The sequence below is a fragment of the Palaemon carinicauda genome, chromosome 15 (assembly GCF_036898095.1).
Source record: "Palaemon carinicauda isolate YSFRI2023 chromosome 15, ASM3689809v2, whole genome shotgun sequence".
NCBI lineage: Eukaryota > Metazoa > Arthropoda > Malacostraca > Decapoda > Palaemonidae > Palaemon > Palaemon carinicauda.
Window position 1 is genome coordinate 6,561,693 of NC_090739.1, and position 18,324 is coordinate 6,580,016.

General features: G+C 38.3%; 1 protein-coding gene across 12 annotated transcripts in view; it reads left to right on the forward strand.

The window, feature by feature from the left end:
• LOC137654458 (microtubule-associated serine/threonine-protein kinase 3-like) overlaps positions 1–18,324 on the forward strand; it is a 51,007-nt gene that overhangs the window by 18,807 nt on the left and 13,876 nt on the right. For 3 of the 12 annotated variants that reach the window (XM_068388102.1, XM_068388091.1, XM_068388095.1), the window contains 8 exons: positions 3,205–3,371; positions 5,740–5,907; positions 6,139–6,329; positions 6,601–6,815; positions 10,015–10,194; positions 10,332–10,475; positions 10,598–10,645; positions 13,085–13,150. In XM_068388102.1, coding sequence (XP_068244203.1) covers positions 3,205–3,371; positions 5,740–5,907; positions 6,139–6,329; positions 6,601–6,815; positions 10,015–10,194; positions 10,332–10,475; positions 10,598–10,645; positions 13,085–13,150 — 1,179 coding nt within the window. Of the gene's footprint in view, positions 1–3,204; positions 3,372–5,739; positions 5,908–6,138; positions 6,330–6,600; positions 6,816–10,014; positions 10,196–10,331; positions 10,476–10,597; positions 10,646–13,084; positions 13,151–18,324 lie in introns of all 12 variants that reach the window. The other 9 variants (XM_068388097.1, XM_068388098.1, XM_068388101.1 and 6 more) reach the window with 7 other exon arrangements.

Consider the following 18,324-nt stretch of genomic DNA (forward strand, 5'->3'; position numbering starts at 1 on the left):
TTAATTTTCTTATTTTCGGTGTATGTTGGTTATGCCTTTTTGTCCCCTTGTATGTTACTTTTATTTTGAAATTAACACAACCTTTTCAGAAATGAAGATTGACTCTTGTACAGGTATTTTAAGTGAAGATTTAAAAAAAAGAATAATTGGTATCAAATGCTGTGGTTTTTTAAACATGTAATAAAATTCATGTACTGTACCTTACAATCTTAATATATTATTTCGAAGTTGTTGTTGTTGTTTTTTTTTTTTTTTTTTTTTTTTTTTTTTTTTTTTTTTTTAACTAAATGAAGATGTTAATGTGTTTATAGATAGAAATTTGGTTAGAATGATTCTTAAAATTTATTAACCTTCGGGTGATCCAGTGACAGGTGAAAATATTTTTTTGCCGTAAGTGATCCGATGATGCAAATTGCCGAGTCTTACGTAACTTATTTTCGGGGGAAATTTTACGTGATTACACATAACTCAAGGAAAACGAAACTCACCTCTTGAGACGGCAGATGGTTGAGGGATGTGGAGGATAAAAGTAAACAAGTAGTAGCAGCACATGCACAGTAGGTCTATGCTGATCCCCAATGTGACCTATTTTTTCAATGTACAGGGGGTCCTCGGGTTACGACGTTGATCCGTTCTTAAGACGCGGTGTAACCCGAATTTCAGTGTAAGTCAGAACACCAAAAAGAGATTACTCTATATGTACTGTACTGTAAAGTATTGTACTATAATAAAATGTATCAAATTACATAAAAACAGTACTAGAAAAAGAGAACAATTCCTTACCACATGAATTAAAGTAAATATTAATAATAAAAAGGAAAATTCCTTACCTTAATCCTATGGTTGGGTTGCACACTGTAAGGGATGTTGCAAGGGATGGAGAGACAGGTTTACTGTGGAGAGAGAGCTGCAGAAAATGCTGGAGAAACTGGGGCTTTCTCATCCCCACTTGCACCTTCACCTTGCACTTTAAGGTTATGGTAATTGGCCCGAGCCTTAAATCGCATAAACCAACTCCTACTACCCAAACACTCTTCACTTTCACTTTCTTACCCCCTTTCTTTTTTCAATGCTTCAAACAACCTTTTAGCCTTTTCCTGAATCACCATTAGGCTCACCGGAATACACCGTTGATTTTGATCTTCCAACCAAAGCACTAATAATCTTTAAATTTCAATAATTAAACCACTACGCTGCTTAGTTATCACTGCTGATTTCATAGGAGCAGATCCTTTCACATGTTCAACGATGCCCTCTTTGTCCTTAAGAATAGTAGCCACTGTCGAACGACTATGGCCAAGCGCTCGGTCAATGTTCGTTGGTGTTTCAACGTTTTTAGACCGCTTAACAATGTCTTATTTCACTTCCATGGTGATGGCCTTTCTTTTCTTAGACGCACTACCATCAGAAGAATTTGCCATACGCTTAGGAGCCATAACGAAGGGCAAAAAGTTAAAAAAAAAACGAGAGGGAGAACAGGCAAACACAACCAAAATGGCTTAGAACTGGAACTAAGAGATGCCGTCTTCCTCGCCTGCAACCACCACGAAGCGTATTCATCCGCTGCGCACTAGAAACTAGTTCGCAATTGTTTACGTCGCTTACGACGCTAACGCTGTAAGACGGGACGACGATTAATATTATTTTTTATATTTTCATGGGGGCGCGTTCGTAACCACGAAACAGCGTAAGTCGGGACCGTCGTAACCCGAGGACCCCCTGTGTTTTTTGCATATTGTTTATAAATGATAAGACGTTGCACAGTATATATAAAGATGAGAAAAGAAATTAATTTCGTGAGGTTTATGAGAAAATTACCCCGTAGGTACTGTATTTGTGTCCCACATGACCTACTTTTGTATTTGACTTTGTGTATATATGCTTGTATTTTTTTGCTTATATTTTTATTTTGCATTACGCTCTCGCAGAAGAATTTTTCTAGGCAGGTGTGCCCCTTGTAAATACCTGTAACTGCAATATACATGTTTTATACATGATTAGAAAGCCCATTCTTTGTAGTTTTACATGGTATATAAAATAAAGTATTAATGCTTCTATACAAAAAAAAATTATTGTATAAACACCTACAACAAAGCTTACTCCGTTTTCTAATGGTAATTGCTGAATATTTTTCCAACAATACATGTATTTTTTATTTATTAATTTTATTGGAAATTTAATCAGCTTTACAACGAGATCTTTAATTTTACTCAGCTTTCCAACGATGTCTTTAATTTTACTCGGCTTTACAACGATGTCTAATTTTACTCCATTTTTTTTTTTTATTTATTAATTTACACCTTAATTTTTAATATATTTATTGGAAAGAGGTTGCATCCATGTGAAAGATCTACCCTTCCTACACTATTTGCGTACTACAAAAAATCCTCTAACATGATTATTGTATATTTTAATTTCTAAAAAAAAAAAAAAATTTCACGTTCCAACACTTCAATTATTATTTTTTAGTATTCCAGTAGTTTTTTTTAACATTAGTACAAAGTTCAATCTTTTGCCAGTATAATGCAACAAACTAGAAGCCTTAATCTGTTATAGGTTGGCCATACTGATTTTTTAAATAAAACCATATGCGCTGTACATTTCCCCGACTTTTGTGGGGCATAAGCGTCAAAGTATTAATTTAACCCAAAGATAGCGTAATAAGTACAGTAATGTACAATAATTACAGTACCTTTAATGCACTCTGTATAACTTTAAATTTGGTGATTTTATCGTTTTCAGTCCAATTTTTTAGCCCTTAAGGTTTTTTTTGTTTATTTTTACCTTTATTTGACAAGTTTACGAAATGTCTAGAATATTTTCAAGCATACTAAGCTAGGGATACTAGTTTTGCTAACCACCATTTGACATTTTTTTAATTGTATTATTGGCTCCCAATTCATAAATATATATGTAAATGCAGTTTAAATCTTTTAGTAATCAGCTAATTCCAGATGATGAAAATAATTTTTATGCTTTGTATGGGAAGAGATAAGTAAAATTTTATAAATGTGTTAAATAATGGCCGTTTTTACCCCTTAAATGGAATTGAACATTTTTTTCCCGCAAAATCATTGTAGTACACACTGAATGCATTAAGTTTAGCTGATCCTGAAAAAGTAGAAATGTGAAGGGTAAATCATCCATAAGTAGATATTGATTTAATATTTTCTTTTTAAAATTAGTTTATTTTTATTTCAATAGACTGAACAATCTAGTGAAACGCCACCTACTGAGGGTGATGGAAGAGGTAGTGTATCCAGAGGGGATTCTGGTCACAGTGACCAATCAGAATCCTCACGTTCAACTCTCGAGTCATCCACAAATACTCCTGATACAGAGAACAGGGATCTTCCAGCAACCCCTGATGTGTAAGTACAAATTATACAGTATGTTGTATAGTAAAACCTCCTTATCCATGGGCATTACAGCATGAGGCCCTCCCCCAAAAATTCTTTGGATAATAGGCAATAAAAGCTAAAGGGTTTTTTTTTTTTTTACTTAAAAATATTCACTAAAGAATGGTAATGGTATGTTAAATATAAAATACAGAACAGTGGTTAATGTACTGTACTACGATAATGATATAGTTTAGTATGGTTGGGCATCATTAAAATCTTTTAAAGCCTTTTAATGTGATGTACTAAACTAAACTGCAGAGTATAAAAATTACAAGTACTGTACTGTGTCCCTTACATTGCCAAAGTAATAACATGAAATAGTACTATTATATATGGTGATAATTATTATAGTAAACAGTAATGAAAAAACAAGCATACACAAAAAAAATATATTTGTAATATTTGATGATTTAAAATGCATCATGAATGCGATACGAGGAGATTTTGATACTCTTTCTTCAAGATAATTGAAAGTTGTAGGAATTTTTTATCTTAAGCTTAAGGTTATCGGCAGCCTCGAAAATATCCATATTTGGTCACACGCAGCCATTTTCTGATTCCATAATTTTTATTTTGCTGTAAAAGGTCAGTTCCATTTCCAGAAGAAAGATTATTTAGAAGCTTCCTTATAGAGTATGAAGGCGATTTTATCTGCGAATATACACACAGAATTTCCTTATCTCTGCCATAGCAACCACTGAAATCATTACTGTGTAAGAAAATTCTACAATATTTATGTTTATATGCAAATTTATTTTTTCCTTATGCTACGTTGGACAACAATAACAGTGTATGAAAGCATGTGGTCCAGTTAGTAAACTACCATTGTCTTAAGTGTGTGAAATGTTTTGTGCCATTATCATTACATTTTTTCCTCGGTCGCCACTATTATTCACTCTTCTGTTACTTATTGTTTATTTAAATTTTTACTACTTCAGCCATAAAGATATTCTAAAAATTCAAAAGGCTTTATAATGCTTGAACGTGTAGTATTTGAAGCATTAGCTTTTTGATTACAAAAATCCTTACAAAATGAAAAATAAATTTCAGTGCTTTGTAAAGTTGTTTGTATTCTACATAGCTTATACTTGCTAATAAATAGGGGTATTATTATTTTTGAAAAAAAAAAAAAGAAAAAAAAATTGGGAGAAGATAGATTTTGAAAAAAAAAAAAAACATGGGAAAAATAACAAGAAAAAAGATTAAAAAAAAAAATTCATTAAATTTGAAAATTATTCGCTTGATTCAAGTAAAATTTTGGGGAATAGTCTCTATTATAAACAGTCAAACTTTGCGAAACCCCAACCTGTAGCTCAAAAATAATTTCCGAACCCGCTGATACCCTTAAATAATTTAATTTTAGATAAAGTATGTTATTTCAGGTTGAAAAATAATGAATTTAAAATTTATATAAAACTAATATGATGATCACCCTTTTATTTGTTAATGAAAACATGTGCACTAAAAAAAAGTTTTAAAGGTATTATAACATGAAATAGGTTCAACTCTACACAAGATTAATTTTCCTTATTTAAACTGAACATCACTGTCAAAACAAAGGAAATTTCCCTTTACGACTAGTTAGTTCATCGAAGTTAAAGATTGTACGTCACATAGACCTTTTTTACTGTAGTTCTTACTGCAGTGTTTTTATTGTAAATGGGAAAAGAATAGTGAGAGCTGAACATATTTCATGTTCTAATGTTATATCTTGTAATGCTTTTTTTAAAAAAAAAGTTAAGAGTAATTTTCTTTAGTAAAACACAAGGCATTTAAAGTTTATGCCGTGAATTTGTTTATATAAAGTCTGCGTTAAATAAAGTTATATACACTAGTACAAATAGGATAAAAGGGAATAAGGATGAAAACGAATAATAAAGGGAATAAGAGTAAAGGAAATGAACATAGACTGAAATTAATATTAGAAATGTGTGAATAACTGAAATGAAAAGATCAATGAAATGGAAATAGTAAAAAAAGAATAAAAAAACCTTTTTACTTTAAGATGCAGATTATATTGGAGATAATGAATAAAGGACTGAAGATAAAACAGAATAAGTAAAGGTGTAAGAAATATGTGTAGACTGAAATTAACAGTAAAGTAACAATTGGAAACAATTGAAAAGGGTAGAAAAGATGGAAAAAATGGGAGAAACTGTTAGGCCAACATTCCAAATACTTGAAACTCAATTTAACAGCAGCCTGCTCTACCTAGTGGTGATGTAATGTCCACCAATTTAAAAGTTTTACCTAGGTTTTTTATAATACATCAAGTTTATAATTATCTATCTATAAATGTTAGGTGAATTGTACTGATTAATATTTCTTTACATTACAGAACAAGAGGTAAGCTGGAAGGGGTACCTGTGTGCCAGAGTACTCCTGAGTCATCCCAAACCGAAAGCGAAGATGTTTCTCCTCAAGTCCAGAGAAGACGCCGACTTCACTCCCACTCAAAGGAGGCTTTACCAAGATTTTCAATATCAGGGGAAGAAGATTTGTTAAGGTATTGGTTAAATCTACTTTTTAGTCATGAAAGTATATTTTATTCTGCACATATTTATTTGATCCACCACGTTTTGTTATACTTTTGTTTATTTAATTTACAGTATTTTTTATTAATTTTGAATTATAGTACTGCACTTGCACTTATAAGTTAATGATGTATATTTATTTTCTTATGGTTGCCTACCTTGCAAATATGTGTTATTTTTGTTCAAAATAACATGCCAAGCAGTCTGCTCTTCCCTAGCTTGGAGGGTGTGAGCTTGCGAGAGCTCTCCCCTGTCGATGAGAAACCTGGCGCTTCTGAGCACCTCCCCATGCCTCGCGTGAACGTCCCTCCCGTATCACCAGCAGTAAGGCATAGATCTCGTCCAGTTATTAAGAGTGCTTCAGCATCGGGATTGTCACTGATGATTCCAACTGGTACGTAATCATTTCTGTAAAATAGTTATAATTTAAAATATACAGTAATGGAATACTGTTTTACTAAAGCTTGACCTTTTCCGTAAAAATATAGGTAAGAAGTTAACCGTAAATTGTTCTTAGGCCAAAGAAATAGTTGTTGAATTTTCTTGATTGTTTATTTAAAGATTCTGAAATGTTAGGTAATGGATTAAGGTTAATTTGGAATTATTAATTTCATAAATTGGAGTTAAGTCATTAGAGTCGATATTTTAAAATGATTTGTTTTCAGAAGACAGTATGCCTCAGCCCATCCAGTCACCAGGAGGATCCAGCACTGCCTCATCTCGTGACACATCTCCATCAAGGGAAATTGCTCCGTTTATCAATTCCCTAAAACCTCCTACAATCATTCGCCGTGGCCCACAGGGTTTCGGCTTCACTATCCGAGCCATTAGGGTATATTATGGAGATACTGACTATTATACTGTTCATCACTTGGTAATGGTAAGTCTATTAGAAACTTATTTTTATTGTGATTATTATTACAAGCTAGGCTATAACCCTAGATGGAAAAGCAAGGAAATAAATAAACTATAAGAAAAGAATAAAAACAGTAGATTAATTCCTTCACATACATACATACATACATATACCAAAGCACTTCCCCCAATTTTGGGGGTTAGCCGACATCAAACAAATGAAACAATATAGGGGACCTCTCTCTACATTCCTCCCAACCTAACAAGGGACTCAACCGAGTTCGACTGGTACTGCTAGGGTGTCACAGCACAGCCCATTCTCCCCCGTTATCCACCATAGATGAAGCTTCATAACGCTGAATCCCCTACTGCTGCTACCTCCGCGGTCATCCAAGGTACTGGAGGAAGCAGCAGGGCCTACCGGAACTGAATCACAATCGCTCGCCATTCATTCCTATTTCTAGCATGCTCTCTTGCCTTTCTCACATCTATCCTCCTATCACCCAGAGCTTCCTTCACTCCATCCATCCACCCAAACCTTGGCCTTCCTCTTGTACTTCTCCCATCAACTCTTGCATTCATCATCTTCTTTAGCAGACAAGCCATTTTCCATTCTCTCAACATGGCCACACCACCTCAACACATTCATATCCACTCTAGCTGCTAACTCTTTTCTTACACCCATTCTCACCCTCACTACTTTGTTCCTAACCCTATCTACTCGAGGTACACCTGCCATACTCCTTGGACACTTCATCTCAAACACATTTAATTTCTGTCTCCATCACTTTCATTCCCCACAACTCCGATCCATACATCACATTTGGTACAATCACTTTCTCATACAGCACTCTCTACATTCATGCCCAACCCTCTTATTTTTTACTACTCCCTTAACTGCCCCCAACACTGCATCCTTCATTCACTCTCTGACGTACATCTGCTTCCACTCCACCATTTGCTGCAACAACAGACCCCAAGTACTTAAACTGATCCACCTCCTCAAGTAACTCTCCATTCAACATGACATTCAACCTCGCACCACCTTCCCTTCTCGTACATCTCATAACCTTACTCTTACCCACATTAACTCTCAACTTCCTTCTCTCACACACTATTCCAAATTCTGTCACTAATCGGCCAAGCTTCTCTTTTGCGTCTACAACCAGTACAGTATCATCCGCAAACAACAACTGATTTACCTCCCATTCATGGACATTCTCTTCTACCAGTTTCAATCCTCGTCCAAACACTCGAGCATTCACATCTCTCACCACTCCATCTACATACAAGTTAAACAACCACGGCAACATCACACATCCCTGTCTCAGCCCCACTCTCACCGGAAACTAATCGCTCACTTCATTTCCTATCCTAACACATACTTTACTACCTTTGTAGAAACTTTTCACTGCTTGTAACAACCTTCCACCAACTCCATATAACCTCATCACATTCCACTTTGCTTCCCTATCAACTCTATCATACGCTCTCTCCAGATCCATAAATGCAACATACACCTCCTTACCTTTTGCTACATATTTCTCGCATATCTGCCTAACTGTAAAAATCTGATTCATACAACCCCACTTCTTCTAAAACCACCCGGTACTTCTAAGATTGCATTCTGTTTTATCCTTAATCCTATTAATCAGTACTCTACCATACACTTTTCCAACAACACTCCACAAACTAATACCCATTGAATTACAACACTCATGCACATCTCCCTTACCCTTATATAGTGGTACAATACACGCACAAACCCAATCTACTGGTACCATTGACAACACAGAACACATATTAAACAATCTCACCAACCATTCAAGTACAGTTACACCCCCGTCCTTCAACATCTCAGCTCGCACACCATCCATACCAGATGCTTTTCCTGCTCTCGTTTCATCTAGTCCTCTCCTCAGTTCCTCTCTTGTAATCTCTCTCTTATTCTCATCTCCCGTCACCGGCACCTCAACACCTGCAACAGCAATTATAGCTGCCTCCCTATTATCCTCAACATTCAGTAAACTTTGAAAATACTCCACCCACCTTTTCCTTGCCGCCTCTCCTTTTAACATCCTTCCATTTCCATCTTTCACTGTCTCTTCAATTCTTGAACCAGCCTTCTTTAATCTCTTCACTTCTTTCCATAACTACTTATTCTCTTCATATGAAAGACCCAATCCCTGACCCCACCTCAGGTCAGCTGCCCTCTTTGCCTCACTTACCTTGCACTTTACTTCCACATTTTTCTCTCTATATCTTTCATACTTTTCTACACTTATTACTCTGCAGCCATTTTTCGAAAGCCTTCTTTTTCTCTTCCACTTTTCCCTCACTCCTTCATTCCACCATTCACTGCCCTTCCTCATGCTGCCTCCAACAAACTTCTTGCCACACACACATCACTTGCAATCCCAACAAAATTTTCTTTTACTAACTTCCACTCCTCTAAATTACCAGTTTCTCTTACTTTCACTTCGTTATATGCCATTTTCAACCTTTCTTGATATTTACTTTTTACCCCTGGTTTTATCTTGGAGTGTTCTCCTAGAAGAGGAAGTAGTCACTGAACCATTATATTGCCGTAGTTAACCCCTTGAGCGATTAAGAATTGTTTGGTAATCTTGGTGTTGTCAGATGTATGAGGACAGGGGAGAATGTGGTTCGGTGTATGCGTAGAAAAAGACAAAATGAGCTGTAACCAGAAAGAGGGATCCAATGTAGTACTGTCTGGCCAGTCAAAAGACCCGATAACAGTCTAGCGGTTATATCTCAACTGGTGGCTGGTGCCCTGGCCAAGCTACTACCTATGAAAGAGATTCTTTTCAATTCCAATTGGTAGCATAATGAATTTATTTTGGTTATATTAGCAATATTTTGCTCTATTGTAATGTATATTTCACACCTGTATAATTAGTTCTCAAAGTGATTGCTATCAAGATAAGCTGCAAAAATTTATGTCAACAACTGGTTAAATGTACTGCTGTCACAACTTCCCTCCAAGACTCATTGATGTACTTGCTCTTATTAGATGAAAGAAAGTAGAAGGCTGTTATATCATGTATTATTGCGTGGGTTTTGCTATCCAGCCTTTGAGTGTACATTTACATTTTCTTTTATTGATGTGGATTGCAAATTTTTATCCTTTACCTCTGGAAGGTATGTTGTATGCCTTAGTTTCACTACAGAAGCTCCCTTAACCAATATTTTCTTCATATCAGGATGTTGATCAGCGTAGTCCAGCATTTGAGGCTGGTTTGCGTCCAGGTGACCTCATAACACATATCAATGGGGAACCCATACAGGGAATGTTCCACACACAAGTCGTAACGCTGTTGATGAGCTCAACAGATCATGCATCTTTAAGATCCATGCCTTTAGATCAGACTTCGATACGAACAGGTATGAAAAGGAAAATACTCTATTTGAAGTTATTTCTTCTTTATTGTTCATATGCTTCAGCATTTAACTTCTTATGAATTTAGGTCAGCATACAGTACATAAGATTTCCAGTGATTATAATGGGTCGCATATTATGGCAGGTGGACGTAAGAGAAACCCAGGAGCCTCTAAGCTTGCCAAGCGCATGCCGGGCAAGAGCAGGAGATCCAATGAAAAAAGGCGGAAGACTTCCCTTTTCCGTAAGGTCTCCAGCAAACGTGTTTCTGCTGAAATTCAACAGGTGAGTTATTTATAGGGCTGATTGTTGTATCTAACTGATATATTTTTGCTTTATTGTAAATATTCACAGACAAACTTTTATACAATTCATTAGCTCTTGTTGTGGTTTTTGTCAATTTTTAGGGTAGAAGGAAAGGGATCACTCAGGCTCATTGCTGTTATATCCCACAGGTATCTAATATGAAGAGGGTGTGAAAAATTCTCTCAGTACAGTGCATGAACTCACTAATTACAATAAATTTGGCTTTATGTACAGTATATTATACTAAGTAGTAGATGCTTTAAAGTTCAGTGGTACCTCAGAGATCGAACATAATTTGTTCAAAAACACTTTAATCAATTTTCCCCATAAAAATTAGTGAAATAGCATTAATTGGATCCCAACTTTTAAGATGTTCATATTTTTGTACAATTTTATATCATTTACAATAATATATAAAGTAGATGAAAACAACCAAAATAAGAAAAAGTTATGATCAATAAAATAGTTAAAAATTGAGCTTCACTTTACTTGTAGTAAGGAGAGTGGATGGCTTGAGTGGAAGAGGAGGGTGGTGGTAGTGTGGTTGCTTGGTATGGGAATGCCCCCACATACAAGTGTTGTATAACTGATCTACTGTTATCCTTTCATTTCTTGCCCTTTTCTCTGGCACTAACTGTGATTCACTTTGAGTACCTTTTAACTAAAATCTGAACAAAGAAAGGTTTCTGCCTCTGTTTTAAGAGGTTTGGAAATGATTCTATGCATCGTCATTATAAAAATTGTCTACCCTACTGGTTTGTGTTAATGATATTTTTATACAAAATGGCTGACCTCATGCCGTATTGCCATCATTTCTTGTATCCCTGAACTAGGGACAGTATCTCATTCCTCCTCCTCTGAAGACATAATCTCTTTTGCCATTGTGTATGGATAAACTCTGAAGACAAATTCTCTTTTACCATTGTGTATGGATAAACTCTAAAGACATATTCTCTTTTGCCATTGTATATGGATAAACAGGCTCTGTTGCCTTAGTATTGGCCCATACAAGTTTTGTCAAGTTGTTTGATCTCCAAATTTTTTTTTTGTTTCTGGGGACAAAAATGTTTAGAAATATTATTAGGTCTTCGAAATATTCGAGTTCTGGGGGCATTCGATCTCTGAGGTATTACTGTACTAATGTTATGTCACTACTTGCATTTATGGCTAAATTGGCAACTAACAATCCATGATGACGTGTGTTAGGAAAAAGTTTAGGTATTTCTGAATTGGATATTTTTTTTTATTTTGCAAGTGGCAAGAGGACTAATGGAGAAAATTTTTATGCTTCATGTTCATTAATGAAATGGCAAACATTGTGATGCTTCATGTTTACACTTTTCAGAGGTATTATACTTAGCAGAAATTGAAAAAGGTGGGAGAAATTGTCATTTGCAAACATTTGCCTTCTTATAGTTAGGAGGTTGGCAACAATTGCTTTAATATTGTCCAAAATTTTTCTTAGATATTGAGAGATAGGCGAAGGGTTACACTGCTTACAGTTTTGTTTTGTATTATTTAGAAATATAATGCTTAATTATATCACAATTTGTCTGGATGTATACTGTGTGCTCTCCTTTCAATTTTTGTCATTTCAGAGTTGACAAAGTGATGTAGATGATGTGAATGATCTGAAATTGATCAAGGTTAAATGTGTTTTTAGCATATTTTTTTCTATTTGTTAGTTAAATGACAGATAAAGATTATATTCAATGGACAGATAACTGATAAAATTTCTAACCAGTTATACACAGCTTAAGGGTTGGTGTTCAAGAATTTTGGAGGATATTCAACCTGCAATGCAATATACGTTTCAGAACCTAAGGCAAATATTGGTAGTTATTGTATAAATGATGCACATGCTAGTTGAAAGAATAAGGAAGTTAATGATTTGGCTGTATGCCAAAAAACTCATAAATGATGGTTTCAGTTAAAATTAATTTGTTTTTCTTGTATATGCCCTTAAGGCTTGTGTTTGTTTTCATGAGCTTGAATTTCTGAAGGGTGGTGTATTTTATTTTTTTATTTATTTTTTCAATTAGAAAGTCAGTTGTAGCTAAGACTTGTAGATGAAAAACTAATATTATTAATTTGCTAAGAACAGAAGTGTGAAATAAATATACTCTGGTTTATAAGCTGAAAATTTTTTTATTGGTTTCATTGTATTTAATTTATATGTATCTCAGGTAATTTATTTGTGCTTTTGTGATACAAAGTCAGATTTAAAGTATAAATGATGGGGTTGTAAGTTGTCCATATCAGTAAAAGCTATTCAGTTGTAAAATTGGGGTTATCTTCAAACATTCCCTCACGTTAATTGCTTATGCTAATTTTATGTAAAGATCTTTTGTTTTGTATAGGTTTTATGACTCGGATACAAAATAATTTCATAATTAGTATAATTTGTTTAAATGCTTACCCAAATTATTAGTACTTTTGATGATCTGAAAGAAATACATTAATCTGTTCAGAAAAGTTTTACAGACATGGGTATTCTTTTTTCATAAAGTTATAAGAATTTATACATTGATGGACATTTTGGGTGGGAAGGGATATATGTTTTACCATTTTATTTGTTTCTTTTGCAGCTGACTACCCCTCAGTCGGCTCCTGTTTTATCTCCTGATTTTGTGCCTCAGTTCTCAGCCACCTTGGTACGATAATGTGCTTTATGCTGCCTTAGCTCCCAAAACTTAGTCTTTTGTTGCCTGCCTCTGTTATTCTCATCTGCTAACCCACATTCATTTTACATTTCCTTTACCATGTTGTACATAATTTTATTTGCTGAATTTTTTTTTTATTAAAAAATGTGAAATGTAGTCACTATTGAATTTAATGAGCAGAAAAAAAAAATTATGTACCATAGTGGTAACTGTAGCTTTTGTCCTTTATACAGTATCTACAATGTTCTGTTGTTTAGGGGAGTGATTGAATAGTGATTACGTCAAGGCTTTGATAGCACCTCAAGTAGAACATCTAATGACTGTCACTTTTGCTGTCATGTTTACTTACTGCTCTACATGCATACATATGGAGAGAAATGTACAGATGTACGTCGATTTACAATGTCCTGTACTGCTTACTTTGTGGGCCACTGTTGTAAATTTGGTGTTTTTATGTTTAGTAATGTACTGTAAAATATCTGTAATTATAGTGTTCATGGTTAATATGAACTAATTCTCTTTGCTGTACAAAGTTGCTCATGAGAAAAAAAAAAAGATAATTTCGAAAGGAAATAAATCTAAATTTACCATGTCTACAAAATCTCGAGTTAATGGAATTACCCAAAAGATATATCAGCTACTGTTGATCAGTTTAATTTTTAAAAAGTTTTATGATTGTAAAGGCTGAAAATGCTAAGTGGAAATATAACTTCATGATTTTAAAACACTCAACAGGGGAAAGCCCATGAATGTTTTATAAAGCTAGAATATGCATTCATTTCAGTCTCCCTTAGATTTTAATAAGAAGGAAATTGAGACCTCTGATATGTTAGTAAGGCTCCACAATTAGGGCTTTTGGAAGATCTTCCACCCCTTTCTGATATAGATAAAATGGGAATGAATCTTTCTTATATAGTAAATATATTTGATTTATTATTGAAATTTAAGTTTCTTTGTGGCCTATTAAAGTCATAAGTAATGTTGAAAACCACCTGAAAAAATTCATTGATTACAGCTTTTAGATATAATTACCAAACTTGGAGGCTACCGCTTGACCGTGCAGCATAAAGTTTCCAACACTATTAAGATCTCTTGAAAGTCAGTTCATATATTAACATTTCTTTTAAAATCAGTGTTTTCTACCTTTATCATCATTCTAGTTAGTTTATATTGTTAGTTGCATAATTAGGCTGTAAAATGGTTAACTCCAATCCAGTAAGCTTATTCTTTCATTATGGGTGTGGGGAATCAAAGACTGTACAGTAGGTGGTGCTAAAATGCCAAAGTATTTCAAGGGAGAGTGCACTCAGTAAATGAGTACAACTGCGCTATTTTTAGTCATCCCAATTAACAAAACTTATCTTTTAAGCTTTGCATGCCATCTGGCATCATGAATAAAAATGTTTGCAGTATAGTACATTGCACGGTCTCTTTTAAACTTGAATACTGAAAGTCTACTGTGAAGCATAGACAATTTCGATATTGTAGATACATGATATATGTAAAATATATTTCTAGCCGAGAAACTAAAATTAGTTTTCAATATATGAAATTTAAGTTACTTTCACTACATTTAAGAAAAAAAATACTCATTTTAGTAATCTTACAATTTGGTCCAGAATGAAGTTCACTTATTTAAGAATTGGCTTGGGGTTTTCACTTTTTTTTTTCTTTTTTTTTTTTACAGGTCTTTTAAATTTTTAGTTGTTCCGTAACCGAAATACAAACCACGCTATTTACAAAGGGTATTACTTTTAGCGTAGCTGAAATGGCGAGCCATTAGAATTTAACGAGGGTGTATTACCCCCGCGCTAGTTAGCGGGGGGGTAGGGGAGTGGTAGCTAGCTACCCCTCCTCCCCCTCACACACAGGTGAATACTCACTTTCACTTTTGGCTCGGACTGTGACAGACGTCTCTGTCTTGGTCCTCGCTTGGCAGCCATTGTCTGTTTTGTCTTTACTTAATCGCTTACTTTTCTTTTACTCAATATATATGTAAACATGTTTTCATGTTTGTATATATATTTGAGTATAGAAATAAGTAAGTTTCCTTTTCAGATGTGTGTGTGTAGTGTACGATATCTACGTGGAGGCCTCGGCAGTTAGGCCACCACGGCCTATTTTTATGGGTTGCGATCGAGTTTGACTTCGGTCTTTCTCTCTCTCTCTCTCTTGAGGTCGTTCACCCTTTTACTATGTTTTACTACGCCCTTGTAGCTTCCTTCCCGTGTGGGTGGGGTTGCTACGCCGTACATTTTGTCTCAATTAGTTTATGAATCTAATTGTAGTTGTTAATTTTTCAGCTTGTAGAACGATTCCTTTCGGGGTTTTCGTTTTTTTCTTTAGTGTTCATTCATTTTTAAATTACATAATTACATAGTTACATAATTATAATTGTTATAATTCTGTTTTGGTTACAGCTCTCCTTCCGCGAGTGTAAGTGGTTGTGAGGGCACGTGCCTATTGTGTAATTCTTGTTCCTTTTCCTCGGGATTCCTCTTCGGAGCCTTCCCGGGGGAATGAATGTGTACTAATATTATTTGTTTTATTTTTTACAGTTACCGATCTAGTTCGTTTCTGTAATATAGCAACGGTGTGAGCTGTCTGGTTGAGTCCTGGGGATTCGGCTGTTGCTGCCTCCCCCTTGTATTGTCGTCAGGGGCGTGTCTCCTTCTACTGGTAGTACTCCCGTGTCGACGGACAGCTCTCCAGTTCATTTTAGAACAGTCAGGAGGCTTGCCTCCTTGGGCGGATAACTTTCCTTCCGAGGGAAGTTTTTTCCTGTCCAGGCTTGAGCTTTTCCTCTTTTGGGGGGTTCTTCTCTTGCCTTTTTTTTCGTGCGACTATGCTCTTGGTGCTGAGCGGTCGCACCTGCAGTTTCGCTCAAGGGGCTGGGCAACTGCAGGAGCTCCTCTTCGGAGGATTGCCCCTTTTAGGTCACTGGCTGACCAGTCTCTTCCACGAAGTGTTTCTCTTTCGTTCGCGAGAGAGTACACTCATAGAGACTCCTCTTCGGAGGTTTCTTCTGTTGCTGTTGCTGTTGGCCTCCCTCGCCGTAAGGCCCTCCGTCCGCCTCGTCGTAAGGGCCTCTCATCTCCCTATAAGGGTGTTTGAGGCGCCTTTTTGAATCTCCGTTTGCAGCCTACAACTTCTTTTTCTCGATCTTCCGTCTTGGTGCAGATGGACAGCAGTCTAATCTCGTCTTCCGACGGGCAACGGTCTTCCCGACGGACAACGGTCTTCCCGACGGACAGCGGTCTTCCGACGGACATCAGTCTCCCGGCGGACAACGATCCCTTCGGGGCAAAGGGTTGCCCCCACGGGGGTTCTTCCCTTGCGTGTCAGGGTTTCCCTGCGCGCCCTTCTGTTCGTCAGCGCTCTCCTGTTCGTCAGCGCTTTCAGATGATCTTCCCTGCAGTTCCTGTTACGTGCCCTGTGCGCCCACGTTCGCCCTCGCGATCTAGAACTTAGGTTCAGGTCGGGGTCAAGGACTCTTCTTCTTTGCGCGGGCTTCCACGCGTAGCCTTCTGCTCGTCAGCGATCATCAGCTCGTCAGCGATCATCAGCTCGTCAGCGATCATCAGCTCGTCAGCGATCATCAGCTCGTCAGCGATCGTCAGCTCGTCAGCGATCATCAGCTCGCCAGCGATCTCCGGATCGCCCACGTGTGTTACAGCTGGCACGCCAACGTTCTCCAACACTTCTGAAGGAACATGGTTCGCCAGCTACTAGCTCAACTGCGGATGCTGATCGCCATCGCGCGACCCTCAACTGCGGATGCTGATCGCCATCGCGCGACCCTCAACTGCGGATGCTGATCGCCATCGCGCGACCCTCAACTGCGGATGCTGATCGCCATCGCGCGACCCTCAACTGCGGATGCTGATCGCCATCGCGCGACCCTCAACTGCGGATGCTGATCGCCATCGCGCGACCCTCAACTGCGGATGCTGATCGCCATCGCGCGACCCTCAACTGCGGATGCTGATCGCCATCGCGCGACCCTCAACTGCGGATGCTGATCGCCATCGCGCGACCCTCAACTGCGGATGCTGATCGCCATCGCACAACCCTGAACGATTGCCCGCTTCGCATGCTGCTCCTCATCGCACAACCCTGAACGATCGCCCTCTTGCGGATGCTGATCACCATCGCACCCTTTCACGCGATCATTCACCTGCGCATGCTGCTCGCCATCGCACAACCCTGAACGATTGCCCGCTTCGCATGCTGCTCCTCATCGCACAACCCTGAACGATCGCCCTCTTGCGGATGCTGATCACCATCGCACCCTTTCACGCGATCATTCACCTGCGCATGCTGCTCGCCATCGCACAACCCTGAACGATTGCCCGCTTCGCATGCTGCTCCTCATCGCACAACCCTGAACGATCGCCCTCTTGCGGATGCTGATCACCATCGCACCCTATCACGCGATCATTCACCTACACATGCTGCTCGCCATCGCTTACCGCCAGCGATCTTCTTCACCTACGCGGCAGCACGATCCCTCGCCGTCACGCCCATTCGCCTGCGCGCCCGCGCGATCGCTCGCCCGCGCGATCGCTCGCCTGCGCGCCCGCGCGATCGCTCGCCCGCGCGATCGCTCGCCTGCGCGCCCGCGCGATCGCTCGCCTGCACGCCCTCGCGACCGCTCGCCTGCGCGCCCTCACGACCGCTCGCCTGCGCGCCCGCGCGACCACTCGCCTGTGCGCCCGCGCGACCATTCGCCTTTGCGCGACCGTTCGCCCTCGCGCGACCATAGTTCGCGGCGAATTCCACAGCCGGTGGTAGCAGCAGGGACGCGTGCTCCTAGGCGGCACTCGGGATCACCTCCATCCAAGCACAGGTTGGTAGTGCAGGACGAAGACAGGTCAGTACAGCATTCTTCCCACCTTCTTTTCAGGCAGGAACCGTCGTGTCCTCTCCAAAGGATCGCCCGATCCCTTTCACCTTAGCGAGGATTTCGGACTCTGTGTCCTTGGAGCAGCAGACATGGTTTGATCCGCTGGCACGGGCGTTAATGAGGTTTATGAAACCAGCACTCACCGGCCAGGGTAACAAACCAGCGGCTGTCTCTCCTACGCTGAAGAGAAAGAGAGGAGTGGACTTCGTGGTGACTTCCCCCAGGGCGAAGTTGGTTCCCAAGAGGTCGGTCTCGAGGG